The 21,858-nt window shown below is 33.9% G+C and overlaps 1 protein-coding gene across 2 annotated transcripts in view; it reads left to right on the top strand.

Annotated features, from left to right (window-relative positions):
* Positions 1-21,858, top strand: part of dgkb (diacylglycerol kinase, beta) — a 111,552-nt gene that overhangs the window by 26,978 nt on the left and 62,716 nt on the right. Inside the window, exons 11-14 of one of the 2 annotated variants that reach the window (XR_015509700.1) lie at positions 1,474-1,547; positions 3,601-3,675; positions 9,604-9,693; positions 11,731-11,891. Coding sequence is in view for 1 of the 2 variants with exons in the window: in XM_087284470.1 (XP_087140596.1) it covers positions 1,474-1,547; positions 3,601-3,675; positions 9,509-9,693; positions 11,731-11,891 (495 nt within the window). In the remaining variant the exon portion in view is untranslated. Of the gene's footprint in view, positions 1-1,473; positions 1,548-3,600; positions 3,676-9,508; positions 9,694-11,730; positions 11,892-21,858 lie in introns of both variants that reach the window. The other variant, XM_087284470.1, reaches the window with a different exon arrangement.

Genomic DNA, 21,858 nt, shown 5'->3' with positions numbered 1-21,858 from the left:
TACAAAATCTTCACAATCAACTTATTATTTTTTTCAAAACAGAGCTATTTATTTAATCTGGTAAAATTATTCCTAATATTGCAACTCATTTAAAGAGGGTATATCATGAAAATGTGACTTTTTCTGTGGGAAAATGTGAAAAAGGACAACCAAGTAACCTTGTTTTGGTAAGTTTTACTCTACAAGCATGTTGAAAACTTTCAGATTTCGCACCTTTAGTGTTGTATAACGGAGGTCTTTTTATGCCGTTTATTATCATTGCTTCACATAATAGTTGGGATAGTTCACCCAGAAATGAAAATATTCTCACCAATTACTCACTTTGAAGTTGTGTTCTGTTCTGTTGAAGATAAATACGTTATTCTGAACAATGTTGGGAAAAAAATACAATGGAAGTCCATGGCTTTTTTTTCTCCCTAACATTTTTTTTTCAGTTTATTTTCCTTTGTGTTCAACAGAGGAAACTCACATGTTTGGAACAAGTGAAGAATGAATAAATGATTATTAATAATTATTATTATTATTATCATCATCATCATCATCATCATCATCCTCATCATTATCATTATCATTATTATTATTATTATTATTATTATTATTATTATTATTATTATTATTATTATTATTATTATTATTATGATAACCTTTATTTTACTAGGAAAACCTCATTGAGATTAAAAAATCTTTTACAAGAGCGTCCTGGCCAAGATTAGGCAGTATACAGTTCACATGGGTTTAACAAACAAACCAACATAAAAAGATAAAATAAAATGACAGAAAACATAATTTATCCATGCAATGACAGTTAAAAACTATTCAGAACATTTACAGGCTAATGTTTTAAACTCTGAATCATTTAAAATCTTTTTTTAAAGCATGTAGTGAAACCAACTCTTTAAACTGCACACTTGTTTGAAGGTTATTCCATACCAAAGGTGCTGCATATTTAAAAGCCTTTTTTCCCCCAAGTTTTTTTTTTTCAACTTATCAATTTAAATGACTTAAAACATCAAGTTAAAATTTGCATAACTTAAAAAATCAAGTTGAAACCTGATCAACTGATTAAAATAAGATAAAAGCATTTGTAAATATCTTTTTTTAGTTTACACTTATCATACGGCTGTAGCAGTCGTCATCTCTGTTTAATTATTGTAACAGCTTGAGATTCACAATGTATGTGCCCTAAAAGCACATTTAATTTTCACAAAATGTCCCCCCAAAAGAGGTGCTTTTAGATATTTTTTTCTCTAAACTTTGATTCCTATTTATTTTATTTTATTTTTAAAATCTTTTTATTTATTTATTTATTTATTTATTTTATATTTTATTTTTTGTATTTTTAGCTAGAACTTCACAGGCACTTTCTGGGGACACCAGAAATTAATTTGACATCTTATGAAAATGGGCATAATAAGTTCCTATTGAAAGCTGTACATGTTTCAATGTAATACTATTTTTTATTTTAATCTATAGATTACACCATTAGAAGGAACTCATCCTCTGTTGGTTTTCGTCAACCCTAAAAGTGGAGGCAAACAAGGTGAAAGGTGAGATCTGTGTTTGTGTTTTTTTTTTCTTATCCCAAAAAATTATTATTTTTCTTATAATGTTAAGGTTATCAGGGGATGAACAGATACTTTTAGAAATGTATCCAACATTTACTGTAAAAAAAAAAAAGAATACTAACAACTAGCAAATGTGGTTGCTATAAATTCACCATTTGGATGGAACGTTTATGGTATTATTGGAGCCGATGTATTTATATTTGTATTATAACTTTAAACCATCTTTTTTAAGAGAAAAAAAAAAAAGAAAATTTGACATTTACAACGTGGATCTATCAAATCAGTTAAAATGTCTAAATCTACAGTTTTACATTTTAATTAGATTTATTTAGATATTTTGATTGCTCTAGATTTGTTTATTTTTAGTTAGTTTTTTTTTAATGATTTTGTAAGTTTTAGTCTAGCTTTTATTTTGTAAAAACACATTTCAATTTAATTCATATATTTTTAGTTTTCAGTATTAGCAATTCTATTTTTTCTATTTTAACAAAGTTAACAGAACATGTCTAGTGTAACAAAAGCAAGATTTAGTGTTTGCGTATAGCTTACACCTTTTAGTATAAAAAATATGTAATGTTCCGATTTTTTTTGCCCTCGAGTCCAAGTCCGAGTCATTTAATTTTTAGTATCTACCGATACCGAAACCTGATCTGATACTTCTATAATATATAAAAAGAGTAAAGAAGAGCGAAGAAACAGATCCAGGATGTTCATTATTTTTTATTTAATTCACTTTATTTTAACATTCAACAACTCTGTTAACAAACAGAGCGCTTCTGAGGTAGCTTGAACAGTCAAGTAATACATTCTTCACTTTTGGGGAAAAAAAATTAATATAACAACAAATAGCTCCTCAACCTAGAATATCCTTCAGGCAATTCCATGCGTTGCTGTTTCTGTGTGAAGTTAAGAAAGAGGTCTAACTCTGTGCCACTGCATAGATGTGTTACAAAATAATGACAATAGTTGAAGTCAGAATTGTTAGCCCCCTTTTTAATTTTTTTTTCTATTTTAAATATTTCCTAAATGATGTTTAACAGAGCAAGGAAATTTTTACAGTGTGTCTAATAATAGTTTTTTTTTCTGTAGAAAGACTTTTTTGTTTCATTTCAACTAGAATATTTATTTATTTTTTTACATTTTAAAACCATTTTAAGGTCAAAATCATTAGCCCCTTTAAGCTATATTTTTTTTCAATAGTCTACAGAACAAACCATCGTTTTACAATAACTTGCCTAATTACCCTAACCTGCCTAGTTAACCTAATTAACCTAGTTAAGCCATTAAATGTCACTTTAAGCTGTATAGAAGTGTCTTGAAAAATATCTAGTCAAATATTATGTACTGTCATCACAGCAATGATAAAATAAATCAATTATTAAAAATAAGTTATTGAAACTATTATGTTTAGAAATGTCTTGAAAAAATATCTTCTCTGTATATATATATATATTCGTGTCCTGATCGGTAGGTAACATCTGATTCCGATCAAGTCTGAAACGTGATCAGATCTAGACATCCCTTAAAACACTGAATCCCAAACCACACAAATGCAAGTTAAATGAATAAAAGTCAAAATTATGATGAATTAAGACACACTTCTTAATAATAAAGAAGAAAGTTGCTCTTCATTTGCATAAAATTTGAGGATTCTCAACTTTGTCGCATCGCTTAACACATCCACCTGGTCCCCAACAGAGGCTGACGCTCGCATAGATGGTGCTCGCTCTCTGTCAAAATGAACAGTCACTTTGCCGATGCGTGTCGCTCATTGTGTGAATGAGGTTTTAGTCTGTAAAAGCGCCATCTACAGGTACTTCTATAAACTAAATATTTTGCCACATAATGAGAATTGACAATTATTATTTTTTGCTAATTGTTATTTTGAGTTCACTTTTCTGTGATTGTCATTGTTTTATTGTGATTTTTAACATTTTGTTTGAGCTAATGAAAATGTTTTTTTGACCAATAGCTTAAGGCTTATTCATTTATGGGTTTTTTTTATGTAAACAACCTTGTTTTGAACTCCGTCTAGGATCTTCCGCAAGTTCCAGTACCTCCTAAACCCTCGTCAAGTCTACAACCTGGCTAAAAGCGGCCCAATGCCTGGGTGAGTGGCCCTTCACCACACACACACTTCAAACACAGCATTATCTGTGTACAGTATGCTTTCAGCAAAACATAGCTGTCCCCCATTCCCAGATAAGAATCCAAAGAATCCCGACAGCTCCCCAAGTTAATAACATATTGTATATGCAGACGCTGCTTGATAATAATACACACTAATTCATGCATGCCGATCTCTCAGTGAGTCTCAGCTGTAAATGTAAGCATTATTAAAGGGTTAGATCTGCTCTCACAGAGTCTCCAGTGCTGACAGTCAGCTGGTAATAGTAGATTGGTGTCAGTGTTAGCTGTGCTCACGCATACCATCGCTGGTGTCAGTCAAAATTCTCTCTCCCATTCAAACTGGATTTGTTATTAGTATGCCTGCTGCGTGGTCACTTCTGAGTTAAGTGCACAGCCGTAAGGGTTGTGACAGTGTTTAGTGATGCTGTATTTTCAAAATGGAATTTTAAAGAGGGAATAATAAAGAATGCAGAATGTTTTTGTGGGATGTTGGCTTGGAGATTAATTGGGGCTGTGATTCTGTTTCATTTTGATTCAGATTTTTTTATTTTGTAAATTTGGACTGATTGGTCTGATTCACAATGATGTTTTATTTAAATTAATTAGTGATTTTATTTAGTGTTTTTCAATGTATTCATTTTATTCTTTAACTAGTCTTAGGAACTAACAAAAGGAACTAAAAAATTAAACTAAACTAAATTATTAAACTAATTATATAAATTTGCAGATTTTCATGTGTTCACCATTTTAATTTAACTTTCAACTTAATTCTTTTGTTTCCACTGAAAAATGTAAGGTTAGTAAATAAATAAATAAATAAATATGTTTGTGTGTGTATATATATATATATATGTATTTATTTATTTATTTATTATTTTTTAAGTATACTTAAAGTATTTTTAAGTATATTATGTTGTATAGAATTTATTGCAATATAATTTTTTTTTTGCTAACATGTTATTAAAATGGATGCATTTATTTCACAAAGATGTATTCAACTGATCATAATGACAGCAGAGATGATAACACTTTATTTTGATGGTCCATTTGAGTATCACTAGACTGTCTGCTTAATATCTGCTGAAACTGCTCCTTCAACTGACATTTAACTGACTATAAGAAACTACAGGTCAACTTACACTAACCTTTTCACCATCCTATCAGTCTACTTATAATTTAATGAGAATCATTTGACATGTAGATAAGCAGCTCCACGTTCATATATCGCCTCTGGGCATCTTCTTCAATGTGCGCTCGCAGTGGCGCCTGCAGGCGTACGGGTGTACGCACTGTGCGTACCTACCTGCCATGAGAAGGCGCAAATTAATGTCACTTATTTATTTATTTATTTGTTTTTTTACATAATTCATATTGATGATTCAGTTGCAACCCTGACCAAACACATCTGTTTGTAATTATTAAGTGCTGCTTTAGGTACTATTAATTGGTTCAGGTGTGTTTGATCAGGGTTGGGACTGAATTCTGCAGGAAGGTAGCTCTCCAGGAACAGGGTTGGTGACCCCTGCGCTATACCATTCAAAGTGTTTTTAACAATTTTATCTCACAGACTGGCACAAATAAGCAGACATCTCCATTCTCGCGAGTTTCTGAGTTTTTTCACTCTTCCAAAAGAGTTTGAGACCGGTTTTTAAGCACTTCCCCTCAGATGTTATTCGTTATTCATGTTTGTCTAGTAGATAAATAAATTATATTATGTACAGTATTACAAAATAAATTATTATGTAACAATAATGTGCTTTCATTTTCTCGGTCTCACTCGCGGCAATACCCTTAAATAATGTAACATTTGACAGCAAGCATCAGTGCTTTTTGGATTGAAATAAAAATAAGGGATGATGGGGTAGGGTGGTGCTGGATATGTGCGTACCTTTGAAAAAAATCCTACAGGCGCTCTTGTGCGCTCACATTGACAGTTTTGCTCTTAAGTGCCTCCAAGTGCTGTTTACTGTAACTTCAGCAGCTCCGTGCACGTGAACAAAAGTGCCAATCTGACGATTTTACGCCTGCCGTTTTGCTCGTTGGTGTGCACGATCACATTGGCGCCCTTTATTTAGTCATGAGGCGTTAAACGTCAACAAAAATCGCGGGCAAAAAGCGCACTGGTGTGCACGGGCCTTCAAAATCTTATGCATGCATAGTCCCAATCCCCCCTTTGGGAACCATTGGTTTACACACAGCATTGTTGGTTTACAAAAAAATCTAACAAACATAATCCTGTTGCATTACTAAACTTGATTTTGTTTTTTTTTTTGTAAAAATATGAAACATTTTATGGCATTCTTCAAAAACTAAAGATGAGTGATAAATAAAATGTTTTATTTTGAATACGTTTTTGAATAAATTGGTCTTACACTTCATATTTTCTCATTTTCATAGTTTATGTATTAATTCCCGTACTTTTGCCATAAACTGACATACCAACCTTTGATATTTTAAAAATTATAGGTTGTGTTAAAAAAAAAGCATTAAATGTGATAACTTGAGACTTTAGGAGTTACAGTAAGACATGCAATCCAAAAATGTTTTTTTCTTGGCGGGGGACAATTAAAGAGTCAAAATAAAAAATAAAATAAAAAACAGCAAGGAGAAACAATATATTTAATATAATCAATATAGATACTATTTCAGACCCAATTATACTATAATTTTATTTTTAAATGATGATTTTGATCATTTTTTATAGAAGAAATTTGACTTTTACATTTTATGACTTTCCAAAACTTTCCCAAAACTGTTGAAAATATATATTTTTAAATGCTTAATATGAAACAAAATCAGTGAAATGTTTTTAGATTTAAAATTAGTGGTTTAAAACAAAGGATTAAAAAAAATCTAAATTTAAACATTTAAAAAATCATAATTCCTAATTCAGCATCAGTGAGTATCGGCTGGTTCAGTTTTTACTCCACACTCCTGTCCTGTTAGGCCTCTGATTATATTCTTTCCATTTTCTTTTTTTTTTTTTTTTTGTACGATTTTCTTTTTTTAAAGCACAGATTGAGCTCTGCTCTCCTCACAGCATTGGTGACCTTGTCAGCCGGTTTGCTTTGAGACTATTGATTACAGCGTTTCAAGCACTAGCATCTAGGCCAAGTGTAGCCAATGTATTGATGTTTCTCCGCTGGTGGAGCAGATAGATATAGAGTTTGATTTGACTATGCATTTACAGTCACAGTCATCTGGTAAAGTTGAACACATGAGCTCGGCTAGTCATGTGATGCTAATATAAAGATGTCTGTCAGCTGTCGAAATGTAGGCTTTTGTTATTCTTATTCAGACATCCTCATGTGATTGGCTATCTGGTTTTGCCATTTAATGGGATTTGCTAAGTCTGCTTGTAATAATAAATAATTTGTATGTTAGAGTTAGTGATAACACTTTACAAAAAGAGGTGTTCATAAGACTGCCATAAAACCTTTATAGTCATGACATCAAATTTAATGGCTTAATTTGTGACACCCCTTCGCCATACAATGCCCCGGCAAAATCAAACAATCAATCGACCAAATCAATATATTAATAAAGGGGAAAAAACTAAAAACAAAGCAAGTAAGCTTTAACTTCAACACATTCAACACAACTCACGAACCAAACAAACGTATATTTCCAGTCCGAGGCATAATTCCTCTTAATACTCTTTACAATACAATCAAAGGTGATAAAATATAAAATATTTAATAAAGTATTAAATATTAACAGGTGATAATATATAAAATATGCATAGATCTACATTTTAAGTCTACCTCTCTCTTTTGCATTTTATTTTATTTTATTTGCATTTGTTTGCTTTGCTTTGGCTTTTTCTGGGTTATTTTTTGTGAAATCGGGAGAAATACTGAGAGATCACATGCCAATTAGTTCTATAACCTTGACATGTGAGCAAAATCATCTGTTTTGTCATCACATAGACATTACAATTCTCCACCTTATGCAGGAGAATCCTAGAGATACTAGTTCTAGTGACGTGTGTGAAGTAGCAATGGTTTCTGCTGTTCTGATGGTCAGCTGCAGATGTGAATAAATGGTGGAAGAAAGTAGTTCCTCATACAAAAGGGTTGTTGCGACTCTTCATGTTTGATTTTCATTCATATATACACACAAATATGCAGTCAAACTGTTGTATAAACGCAATATCACACTCGTAGCAGTGCGATATGGCTGTATATTATCACCGGTGGGGGGACAGTGAGGCACCCGGCAAGTTGCCTTTTTTGTCTTTGTGGTTGTAGGACTTACATTGTTTGTTTGTTTTGGCCTCTTGTCTGAGTTTTTTTTTTTTATTAGAGCAATTAAAAGCTGGAGTCTGTACTGCTGTCATAGTAAATTAAATCCAGGAAGTTTTTCATTATAGATTTAATAAAAGCATCGAGCTAAAGTAAACTTCAAAACATAAAGACATCTAGAGGAAATACTGCAAAACAAATGCAGCTTATGTTGTTGTTTCAGAGGTTCTTTCATACAGAAATGATTTTGTAATATTTGCTGAAATAGTCAAATACTTATTTTATTTTTTTCCACAGAACTAAAGCTATTACATTCGTACCTGTGTTTTCAGGGCAAATAGGATGATTATCTTTTTTCAAGAAATGGCATATTACTTATATCATCTGAAGAATAGTCTCTGCGGGTGATGTTTTTTTAGATGACTGCATCCTCATTTAATCTTTTATTTGTGTCAAAAATTGCCTCCATTTTTATCAATCAAAACAAAGGCAGAGTAATAGACTGGATGCTTTCATAGGAGTGTATTAGAAAAAAAAAACATTGTAGACTTTTATTTTATTATATAAACACACTAGTATATACATATATGTATATACTGTATACACACACTGCCAACCACACACATACACATGCACATATGCACACTGTATACATACACATACAGCGGGGAAAATAGGTATTGAACATGTCACTACTTTTCTTAGAAAACATGTTTCTAAGGTGCCATTGAATTAAAATTTTCACCAGATGTTAATGACAACCAAATAAATCCATATATGCACAGAAAACTAATCTAATTAGTTCACAGATTAAGTTATGCTTTGTAAAATGAAATGATGCATGGAAAAAAGTATTGAACACATGAAGAAAGGGAGGTGTATAAAGGCAGTGAATGATCAGACAGCTGCTAAAATTTCTCAGTATTATTAGGCAACCTTCTGCCCTTTGTCGTCGTCAACTTTAATCCAATAGAAAATACAAACTAAAGATCAGATTTGATAGACAAGACCCACAGAATCATCAAGATTTTTACACTCTGAATGAGAGGCGTCTTTAAGCTGCCACCACCAAATAAAAGTATTTTATTTGAAGTATTAAACGTATTTCAGTAGTTCTGTACTTTATCCTTGTGTCATTTCATTGTTATTACACGTAACTCATTTTTTCAGATTTTGTGTTTAGTTTTATTTTTATGTTTGTATTGTTTGAGTTTTTACCAAAATCTGGTTCAATTCCATGTCAACAGCTTCCTTACAAATTTTATTCCGAGGAAAAACAAACATGACAGGTTCAATACTTATTTCCCTGCTGTACGCACACATACACATATACATACATACACGTATATACAGACACATATGCATAAACAAATATGAAGTGAATCAAAACCTTTAATCAAAGTTGTTCTAAAACCAAAACATCAGACATTCTTTCCAAAGGAATAATTTTTTTTTGTAAATATGTGGTACAGTTGTATTTCCATAAATCCCTCCTTTTATTTATAATACATATATTATTTTCCTGATCAAAGATGCATGTCAAAAATGTTCTGTGACATTACAAAACAGTTATAGAAGCTGTAGAACTGTGGAATATTATAAGACACTCTGCTGTCCTCTAGCATTTTCCCTCTCATTCAATGAAGTGCTTTTCTATTTCTTAGACAAAGCCAACTTTGAACAGAATCCTCCCGTGTGTGTACTTCCTCTCGGCACAGGAAATGACCTCGCAAGGTGTCTGCACTGGGGTGGAGGTAATTTAAGCCATTTTACGACTTTAATGTGATGTTTAGAGATTTTCACTCCAAATTAATCAGTCTACCAATGTAATATTATTTAATTTCACAAGATTTGCTGCTACATATTAACTCTGTTTCTGCCATTGATGAAACATCTCGTCAATTGAGAGAATGATTCACACCATTGCTGACTTTTTATGACAGTGCATGTTTTAGGTTTATTTTGATATGAGTAGCCCTAATTTGAATGATTTACGGGACTTCTGGGTCTTCCGTGTGTGAAATACAGATAATCCGAGAAGAGTTAAAATGAAGAGGGGGTTAATGAACTCATGCAGTTTTGCAGTTTTATCTGTTTATCTTAACTTAAATGCATTTAAATGGGGATAAAACATGAACACATGAAAACAGGATAAAATGCTTTTTTGTTTAAAAGTAGAGCCTATGCTGCTTATGGTGATATATTGTTTGCTTAATCATATTTAACAAAACATATTCTGAAGGCCATCAAATTTAGATGAAAATCATAAAAAAAGCTGCCTGCGTCTGGCGACTGAAAAAAAAAATCCCGCCTTCCAGTCAAAACAGCCAATGGTCATCTTTATAGCCATGCGGTCCGCTGGGGGAGGGGTTTGTATAGATTTGCTTTGTTTATTATGGCAAGTCCTGTCTTTTGGCGTCTACTTTGTACCTGTGTTGATTTTGACTGGATTTTGACATATCGTGTATTTTCATTGTCATACTCCAGACCTTGCTCCAGGTTTTGTCCCTGTTCTTCCAATATTTATAACCATGTCAATTCAGTTGATTTTTATTTCTATAGCACTCTTACAATTTAGATTGTGTCAAAGCTGCTTAACGTAGAAGTTGTGGTACATTGAAACGGTGTCAGTCTAGATTTCACAGTTGAAGTTCAGTTCAGTTTGGTCTAATTTTGACTGCTGAAAGTCCAAACACTGAAGAGCAAATCCAATGATGCGCAGCTCCACAAATACCAAAACCAAGCAAGTCAGTGGCGAGGAACAAAACTTCGCCAAAGAAAAGAAAGAAACCAGGCTCAGTTGGGCGCAACCAATTTTCCTCTAGCCAGACTTCCTGTGCAGAGCTGCAGTCTTGGCGCTAGTGGCTGGAGATTGGTGGACATCCATCGTATAGAAGCTGCAGGTGTGAGTAGGTCACCGACAGGTGATCATACTGGCCCATGTGATCAATGTGGATACTCATCTGCCACTATAGAGTCTTTCAGGAATCAGTCATATGCTCTCCACGATCACCACAGCATATACTCAGGATACGGCCTGGTCTAGGAATATGGAAACCTTGGGAAAATGAAAAACACTCTAACATAAGCATAGATGGCAATCAAATTAATGTCCTTTTGTCACCATTGAAAAAGCCATAAAGGAGTCTGGTTTGGTGTCAATCTTGCGCAGTAGCTGAAGCAAAATGAAAATGTAATTTTAAATGAAAATAGAGCTTGAGCAACAGCAATAATGGGGCATGTCACTTCAGATTGGTCCTACGATTTGAAATATGTTGTGTGATTATGACTAGCTAGCTTCAATGTAGTTTGGATATGTAGTAATGTAGTCTGTATAACAAAAGTATGCAGTATTTAAATGGATAGTTCATTCAAAACTGAAATTTCTGTCATCATTTACTACCCATATTTAAAACCTGTTTACATGACTTTCTTCTGTTGAACACAAAAGAAGATACTTTGACAAAAGCTGGATATTTTGTAACCATTGACTTCCATAACATTTGTTTTTCCTATATGGAAGTAAGTGGCTGCAGGCTTTCAACTTTCCTCAAAATATTTTCTGTGTTGATATTTCCTCAGAACTTCGTCTTTAGTGAACAGAATAAACATTTGGAATCACTCTAGAGTCATTCAAAGGTGAACTATACCTTTACAGATGTAAAATGTAGGTGTGAATGGCTCTTTATGACTTTTTACCATTGTCTGTTGTCTATTCGTCTTCTCTTCTTGTCTGGAGCTTAATGGAGCACTGATACACATCAAAAAGTCATCTGACCTTTGTGTTTCAGGCTATGATGGAGAAAGTCTCCTGCAGATTCTGAAGGACGTCCAGGACAGCAGTGAGGTGATGCTGGACCGGTGGAAGATCAACATCACTCCTGTAGACCGAGATGAAGGTGGAGATCCCGTCCCGTACAGCATAATCAACAATTACTTCTCTATCGGTGTGGTGAGTCTCAAATACATTAACACTGTAGAGACAAAACAGTATTATTGCAATTTGAAATATATTGCAATATTCTTTAATATGTTGCAATTTATTTCCTTTTTTACAACTTCAAATGGACCCTTTTCACATTTTCGGGTTTTTCAGCAGGAGAAGTTGATGGACAAACTCAGAGAGTGGTGCACTTTTTCCCCCATAGACCTTCATTCATACTACATTTAAAAGTTAAAGCTTAAATAAATGAACTGTGAATTCGCATCACATGACAGTGTGAGTCTAATATAAGGTACTCATATACATATAAACACATCTATCCAGTGTTTAAGACTTGTCCATTAACCCTAATACACTGTATGATGACAGTGAGTTGAGTTTATAAATAAAAAGTGAATAAGGTCACTAAGTAATAAGACTAAATGAGCTAATCAAGAGGGCTGAGTGCTTTTTGAAATGCCAAGAGCATCTACTACATTAACAGTGCCATCCCTCATCGCCAAATCTAGTCAATTGACAATGAAAGATGTGGTGGACGTTACAGGAGTCTTGTCTTCACGAACGCAGATCAAACACGACGTGTGTTGATGCACCTTGAGCCGTCTGAATCTAATGATGCTTATTACGCCGACCGCATGTCAGCCATTATCCACAAATGTCAAGGGAAATACGGTAATTGGCATTTGGAGGTTTGACGACTCTGTTTTATTTTCGATTTGTACGCATTTTTTTTTTAAAGAAGGGGAAATTGTATTGAGGGGGACATGCTTGGACAAATGTTAGTCAATGTCAACTTGTTATTGAGGGAATTGATGGCTTAAAGGATTGATTTATGAAATATTATGATCCATTATAGAATGACATGTGAGAGATAGATAGATAGATAGATAGATAGATAGATAGATAGATAGATAGATAGATAGATAGATAGATAGATAGATAGATAGATAGATAGATAGATAGATAGATAGATAGATAGATAGATAGATAGATAGATAGATAGATAGATAGATAGATAGATGGATAGATAGAGAGATAGAGAGATAGATGGAGAGATGGATAGATAGATGGAGAGATAGATGGAGAGATAGATAGATAGATAGATAGATAGATAGATAGATAGATAGATAGATAGATAGATAGATAGATAGATAGATAGATGGATAGATGGATAGATGGAGAGATGGATAGATGGAGAGATGGATAGATAGATAGATAGATAGATAGATAGATAGATAGATAGATAGATAGATAGATAGATAGATAGATAGATAGATAGATAGATAGATAGATAGATAGATAGATAGATAGATAGATAGATAGATAGATAGATAGATAGATCTCTGTCTCATTAATCATTCAGCTGCCGTATATTCAGTATTGTGTCAATGAAATTACATTTTCAATGCGTTGACAAATGTATTTGTTTGTTTGGATTAAAGAGAAGTGCAAATCTCAGTGGGATCAAGTGATATTTTTCTTATCACATTTTATATGAAAACACAAATTCCTTTTGAAAACAACCCGAAAACCAATAGAGATTACAAAGCAAGTCGGGCTCATAATTACTTTGCAGATTATGCAAATGAAAAACAATGTCTTCCGTAATTATGCATATGAACTCTCGGAACTAAACAGCCAACAAATGCAGCTGTTGCCAGACAAGATGGTGCAAGAACACTTTAACAGATAGGGCTAATTTAAGACATTTACATCCCAGCACAGAAGAGGAGCGCAGCATCAAACCCTTTTAACATCAGCTCACAAGATGCATTGTTTTAGCATATTTGTAATTTGATGTAACTCTAATAGCTAAAACACTAAACCATATATTTCTGAAAACTAACAAAAGAGATAATGTACTTGGAAAAGTACACCAGTAATCTGTGTTTTTTACAGCTTTGAAAAAAATATATAGTATAGACTGAAAGCAAAATTGTTGTAGAAACTACTTTCAGTCAGAAATTACTTTACAATTAAAGAGAAACTTCATAAAAAGTAAAATACTAAATATGAAATTCTAAAGTAACATTGCAGTGATATTTCTTTGTAAAAATACTCAGTTATATTATTTTAGTCAGTATTTGCATTGTACTAATGTCATCTGTATCAAAATACTTCAGCAATTTAAGACTTCAGCACAAGTCAAGTTGATAAATTGAAGAAATGCAACACATTATATTTAATTTCAATTAAGTAATTTCAGAAGCTTTCACATATAATTTAAGGTAACATGCCTTTAATTGTTAAAAGATTCCTTAGATTGGGTATCTCTATATTAAAGGAGAAAAATACATTTGTACTTATTTACTTTTAAGCCTCTCTTAGGTAAACTACCATCCAATCTTTCTAATTCGCTAACATTTCACATAAATAATCAACACACTAGGTTTTGTTCCTGTATTCGCTTAACAGTCCCAAGGGTATTGTCAGAACTTGGCAAACATGCTTTTACCTTATATGCTCCTATAGGGCTTGGAAGGACCTGCAAAATCAACTTAATCTTGACACACTTCCGACTCTGAGTACTTTTAAACATCTTCTGTACAACGTCTTAAAGTATACCTGTAATAGCTTTTTATGATCTGACCTGTTTTATAAATGGTGGTTTTGTAATTTTGTGGTATAGTTTTCTGTGATTTTGTGTGCTGCCATCTTGACTAGGTCTCACTGGAAGAAGAGACAGTACTGTCTCAGTGTGATCTCCTGGCTAAATAAAGGAAATAAAATAAATGAACTAATATTTTGTTGTAAAAATACAAATACTGCCAAATTACATTTATTTACAGAGCACTGAAAAAGTTACATTTGAGGAATAATTTAAGTAACACACTAAAAATGAAACCTGAAACTTTCAAGTAAAAAATCTACAGTAATATTTTCTTGTAAAACATACTTTAATAATCTCGAACAATAAAAAATAAAACTTTTGCTAATGTTAGTTATACAGTTTTAATAAAGTAAGTTTTTATATATGCTAGTTATAGTGTTAATAATGCTCATAACCAACCCAGCAGGCACAGGACGTTAACATGTTATCAGATTGACATTTTACACCAATGTCATGGAGACGTCGCATTTTGTTTGGAATTAAAAATCGGGTTGACATCAGAACCCAACTGTCCAACGTCCAACAAAAAATCAACCAAATATTACTGTTTAATGATGTGACAGCTTGACATTATGTAAAAACACAATAATATTTAACTTAATGGTGTGTTTTTGACAGTCCACTGATAGGGTCAGTATTAATGAATACTAATTCAAAAATTGATGAAATACAGCAAAATATATTATATTTCCAGATGACCATTTTTACAAACTTTCTGAATTTCACAAATTATTAAAAGTAAAATGCTTTGAATTATTAAAAAACAGTTACTAAAAAATTAAATTCAAAATAGCAACATTTTCTAGCAAACAAACTCCAAAAGATCCAAACTTTGGATTTGTTTGTGGCATAAAAATATTTTAAATCAAAAAATCTAAAAGGAAAAAAGCAGAAATGAATGTCTGATGATCAAGTATTGATAAAAGTGTTATAAAATCATCCCTGCTCTTCACACTAACGGCAGTCTCATTGACAGATCACCCTGTCATGTGCTATTTTGGCTAATTATCTACCATTTAAATACCAAAGTTGAAATATCCCTCTCCATCAGACTGGGGGTGTTATCATTTGGGTCGAGCCAGAAGCAAAAGACAGTCCCTAATCACACAGGATGGCCTAAGATCATGTCGTCTGTTTCTAATGACCCTGCGCTCACGTCAAAGCCATTACTCTCCCACTGACACTGGCACATCAGCCGCCGTAATTGGACTAAATGGTGAACTATGAGGGAACATTACACATGGCTCTTTATTAATTTGCTCAGCAGAGTTTTCGCGCTGGTAATTATCGGACAACGGCGGATGAAAGATGGCAGCTGACTGACTGACTGACTGTTGCAACTTGGGCTAGAGAGTCAATGAAAAAAGGAGAAATGTGGATGGCGGAAGTGATGACGTCTCTCAAAAGCCTTTGCTCTTGTGTTTTTTTGAGTAATCTTAACAATAATCTTAACAAGCATCATCATTTATGATCAAATGAGTTGAAAAAACATAATTCTTAAGTTCTTTTAGGACAACTTAATTGCTTTATGTTAAATCCATTTAAATTTGTAAAAACTTTTAAGTTAACTTTATCGATTTGTGTTGGGACAACATGAAGAAACTGTGTGGAACCCTGCATTTTTTTTTACAATGTATTACTACTAATAATAATAATACTAATTATCATTATCACCCTCATCACTGTTATGGTCAAACATCTCTATCTAGCTTGTGTTTACATTGAAAAACAAAAGATAAGAAGCATGTTGGATAGGAAAGACGCATTCTGTCTGAGCGACCCCTTATCCATACACAGTGACTTAAAGACTTGTCAATCTGATGGCACTGACATGTACATTGACACAGATATTTATTTTTGACTGATGAACTAAGGGGAGACTTGGTTTTGTTGTTTTGAGAAATCCACTTACAGTTTTTCAAATTTCAAGTATAATGATAATTCATTACATTTTATAAAGTGCTTTTTCTGGACACTTAAAGCACTTTACACATTGGGGGGAATCTTCTCTTCCACCATCAGTGTGCAGCATCCACCTTGATGATGTGATGGCAGCCATATTGTGCCAGACCACACCAGCTAATTGGTGGAGAGGAGACAGAGTGATGAAGCCAATTATAATATGGGGATGGTTAGAGGCCGTAATTAACTGAGTCCAGTGGGCAAATTTGGCCAGGAAAAAGGGGTTAAACCCCTACTCTTCTTCGAAGGATATTTTTAATGACCACAGAGAGACAGGACCTTGGTTTAACGTCTCAATCTGAAAGACGGTGCTCACTGAGCAGTAAAGAGTCCCCATCAATATACTGGGGTGTTAGGACCCACAACAGACCGCAGGTTGAGTGCCCCCTGCTGGCCTCACTAACACCACTTCCAGCAGCAACCTAGCTTTCCCATATGGTCTCTCATCCAACTGACCGAGTGCAGCCCTGCTTAGCCCTGCAGCCCTGCCTAGCTTAGGTGCTTAAGCTGGATTTATACTTTTGCCTGGCGCCACATCGCACATCTCCGCTGACTGCACACGCACCTCATGAAACGGAAGAGGCTTTAATACTTGACACGTTCGCCATTGTAATATTCTTTAAAATGACAGGGGGTGGTATATAAAGAAACTGACCGTGAAGACGGATAAACAGAGAAGTAGAAATTACGTAGACGCAACTACGTCATATCATTAATATCATTCAATATTTTTATACAAATTTTTAAAATTAATTTTATAAATTATTTAAATGATTATAAGGATTTATTTGAGAGGCACACGCAGGGAGTGGAGGTGTGCGATGCATCACCAGGTGAAAATAGAAATCCAGCTTAAGGTAGAGACCATATTTATGAAACGCTTTGAGTGTATGGCCATACACGATGAATGCGCTATACAAATACACATTACATTACACTACATTACATTACACTGTGACGACCCCTGATAATTGATGGGACTAAGCTGAAGGAGAATGACTAAATGAATAAAAATCTCAAATTTTGTATTGTTTTCTGTTTTAATAGTGTAGGAAGACAGATTTTTAGTAGTAGAACTTGTAATAAGCTTTATGATCATGATCATCATCATCAACATTATCATCATTATTATTAAATAATTGAAGAGTTCAGATGCAAAAACCTCCAAGTGCCATCTGAAATTTCTTTAGAAAATGAACATGTTTATCAACCTCCTTTGTTTATGTTGAGATATTTAACTTTAAAGTACAAGAAAATGACCACAAAAGTGATATTAATGAATATACACACAGGAGCCTGATAAAAATGCTCTTTTAGAGGAAAATTTCAAATGTCATTTAGAGGTTTTTACATCTAAACTCTTCACTTATATTAATATTTAAGTAGGAGCAGTGCTATTAGTACTAGCAATAATAATAATAAAAACAATAAGGATAACAATAATAACATATAACTTTTGAGGTAGAAAAACGGCATTAAACATCAATTGTTAACTCGAATTTTGTTTTAACAGTGTACATAAACTTTGAATGTTGTAGCTAAAACAAAAAAAGAATGAAAGAAATGGTTAAGTTAATAAATGCATTTATCATCAGTTGTTGAGAAATAGAAGAAATGTGTACAAATATTTTACAGTGCACTAAAAAACATTAAGGAAAAATAATAAACTGATAAATAAATGAATACATTTTACACATAATTTAATGTAGCATGCTTTGAATCATCAAATGTGAAATGTGATCATATATATATATATATATATATATATATATATATATATATATATATATATATATATATATATATATATATATATATACACTGTAGTTTAATATAAATGTGACATTTTGAACCATTCAGTCATTCATTCATTCATTCATTCATTTTCTTTTGCGCCTAGTCCCTTTATTAATCTGGGGTCGCTGCAGAATGAACCACCAACTTATCCAGCATATTTTTGTTAAGCAGCGGGTGCTCTTCCAGCTGCAACCCATCACTGGGGGACATCCATACACACTCATACACTATGGTCAATTTTAACATACCCAATTCACCGATACCACATGTCTTTGGACTGTGGGGGAAACTGGAGCACCCAGAGGAAACCCATGTGAACACAGGCAAAACATGTAAACGCCACACAGAAATGCCAACTGACTCAGCCGAGGCTTGAACCAGTGACCTTCTTGCTGTGAGGCGAAGGTGCTACCCACTGCGTCACAGGGTCATCAAAATCTTGAACTAGAAACACTATATTCATTAATCTCTCTGGACTTTATTTTAGCAGTAAAAGTCAAGCTGGAGTCAAAGCTGAAACAAACGCTTTAGAAAATAGTTAAAGAAATACATTTCAGCTTAAATACATTTCAGGACTAAATACTAAACATTACACGTGACCCTTTATTAATTTGCTCAACAGAGTTTTCACTCTGGTAATTATCAGACAGCGGTGGATAAAAGATAACTGACTGCTGCAACTTGAGTTTGAGAGTCAATAAAAAAAAAAGCAAAAATGCGGACGGCGGAAGCGATGACGTTTCTCAAAGGCCGAAGGGAGAGCGAGCCTTTGCTCTCGTGTTTTCATTTATCGTAAGAAAAGAGCGATATGATCTTTCAGATACACCTGTCATTTTGTCTTTCTTCTTGAAGAAACGGAGGCTCTGGCGGGACCTGTGTCTCGCTTTTCTCTGCGGGCTTAAGAGATGTCAGCGGTGAAGGAATTGATTTTGTTAAAGCGTTTGAGCCGCGAGCTAGCAGGGGGTCTTCGGTGTGGAGGTGGTTTCATTGGTGGGGCTGGATTCACAAATGCACCTGACTGTGTGTTTGGGCTTGAGGGAGATGAGAGGGAGGCCCTCTTGGAGGAGGAAGAAGAAAGTTTCTGCAAGTTATGGTGTTTTTATCTTTGTTTTAACGGTCAAGTTCACTTGTTCTTCTTTACCCTTGAATATACCTAGTCAGGTGGAAATGACCTGTTTGTGGAGCTCTTTGAGTTATTTTAGTATCTCTGATGTACTTTTGTAGTTTTCTTTTTATATTTAGAGCCAGATATTTCATGTATCTACTAGTGAAAAAATATGTTTAATGTTTTGAAGGACGTATCTTCTGCCCACAAATTAAAAACAGTAGTATTGTGAATTATTTACATTACATTAAACCATTTAGCAGATGCTTTTGGCATCCAGCGATTTAACAGGAAGAGGCAATACACACAAGAAATCCTAGTTATACAAAGTAATTGGTTTGTGTTCAAAGAATTTAGTGCTAGTATAAGAGTGCTCAACTTTTTCTTTTTGAGAGAGAAAGCGATAGAAGATGTTTTTACATGTGGTTTGTCAAGCCCACTCACCAATGAGAAGCACACTTCATAAATAAAAAAAAAAGTGTTTGCGGCGGTTAATGTGTGAGTGAGATAAACGAGTGTGTTTTCTGCAGGTGGTTTGTTAATCCCACTCACCTGTGAAGTGGTTTTTACATTTAGAATAACTGTTTTTGTATATTAAAGTGTCATTTATTTATGCTATATATTTACTTTTGGTTTATATTAGTACATCAACTTATTCAAGTATTTGATCAATAATTTCGCCTGCAGCTAGCTGTCTGCCACTCTCACATGGTCGCCAACTGAAGCTAAGCAGGGCTGTGCCTGGTCAATACCTGGATGGAAGACTACATGGTAAAGCTAGGTTGCTGCCGGAATTGGTTTTAGTGAGGCCAGCAGGGGGCACTCAACCTGTGGTCTGTGTGGGTCGTAACGCTCCAGTATAGTGAAGGGTCTCTATACTGCTCAGTGATTCTATACTGCGCCGCCTTTCGGATGAGATGTTAAACCGAGGTCCCGACTCTCTGTGTTTGTTAAAAATCCCAGGATGTTGAAAAGAGTGGGGGTTTAACCCCAGCATCCTGGCCAAATTTGCCTTCTAACCATCCCCATATCATAATTGGTCTGCATCATTCAGGAGGATGCTGCACACTGGTGGTGGATGAGGACATTTCCCCCATTGCATAAAGCTCTTTAAGTGTCTAGAAAAGCGCTATATAAATGTAAGGATTAATTATAATCCAGTCCAGTAAAAAGTGAAGGGGACAATACACTGTCAGTGGGCGCTGTCTTTCGAATGAGACGTTAAACTGAGGTTCTGACTCTTTGTGGTCATTAAAATAACATGGCACTTCTCGTAAAGAGTAGGGTTGGCCTGATGTCCTGGCCAAAGTCCCTCAATCGGCCCTTAAGATCATGGCCTCCCAATCATCCCCATCCATCAAATTGGCTGTATCCCCCAATAGCTGGTGTGTGGTGAGCGCTCTGGTGCCATTGTCTTATGGCTGCCGTCGCATTATCCAAGTGGATGTGTCACACTGGTGGTGGTGTGGAGAGACCCCCTTCATGATTGTGAAGCGCCTTGGGTGTATGGCCATACACAATAGTTGTGCTATATAAATACACATTACATTACATTGCATTACATAATAATAATAATAATATTAAATTATTATTATGATTAATTATTTATTATTATTATTATTATTATTATTGGTATTATTATTATTGTTATAGCACTTTAGCTTAGGTCACAATTCACAATATTAACAAAACATTAACACTACTAGCTTAATAAACTACTAATTAGCTGTTTATCAATAATTTGTAAGGCGGATGTTGGGTTTAGGTTTTGGGTATAGGATTAGGGATGCAGAATAAGATTATACTTTATAACTACTAATGAACAGTTATTATCAGTTAATTTTAGGCAGGTAATGGCCACTAGTTAATAATTTAATAGCGTGAATTGTGACCTAAAATGGCAACAGCAACAATAGTAGTAGTATCATTATTATTGAATTATTTGACATCCTATTTCAGTTACATACAACACAAAAATCATTCAGTAAACAGTTATGACATTAACACAAACCGTAACATTTCTAAGCATTAAAATCATACTTCAACTGACCTTCAAACTTAAACCATATTAAATTAACAAATTAGCTAATCTAAAGCCATATTAACCATATGAACCATATTTGGTAAATCATATTAATTAACAAATTTAAAAAAACATATTCTGAACATTCGGTACATCAATTCATTTGTTAAATAGATTTAAAAAAAAAAGACCCATCTCTCAATGATATTCTTATTGATTTTATAACTTTGACAGTATTTTTCAAAAGCAACAGCCAATATATTAGTGTGTGTGCGTGTGTTAATGGTTCAGACGTGTGGGATTCTGCTGAATTAAAACTATACTAATGTACTAACAGCCACACTGCTTTTTGTATATTGCTTTGCGTTTGCTCAACGTTTCTCAGTCAGCACAAATATACAGTTTGTCAACCTCCATCTCTATATGCTTAAGTGCCAGTTTATGGTTCAAAATGCTGTCAGATGTCATATGCAAACAA

This window comes from Danio rerio, chromosome 15 (genome assembly GCF_052040795.2).
Source record: "Danio rerio strain M-AB ecotype USA chromosome 15, GRCz13ab, whole genome shotgun sequence".
NCBI lineage: Eukaryota > Metazoa > Chordata > Actinopteri > Cypriniformes > Danionidae > Danio > Danio rerio.
The sequence above is the reverse complement of the archived record's forward strand: the minus strand, read 5'-3'. Positions and strand labels throughout refer to the sequence as shown.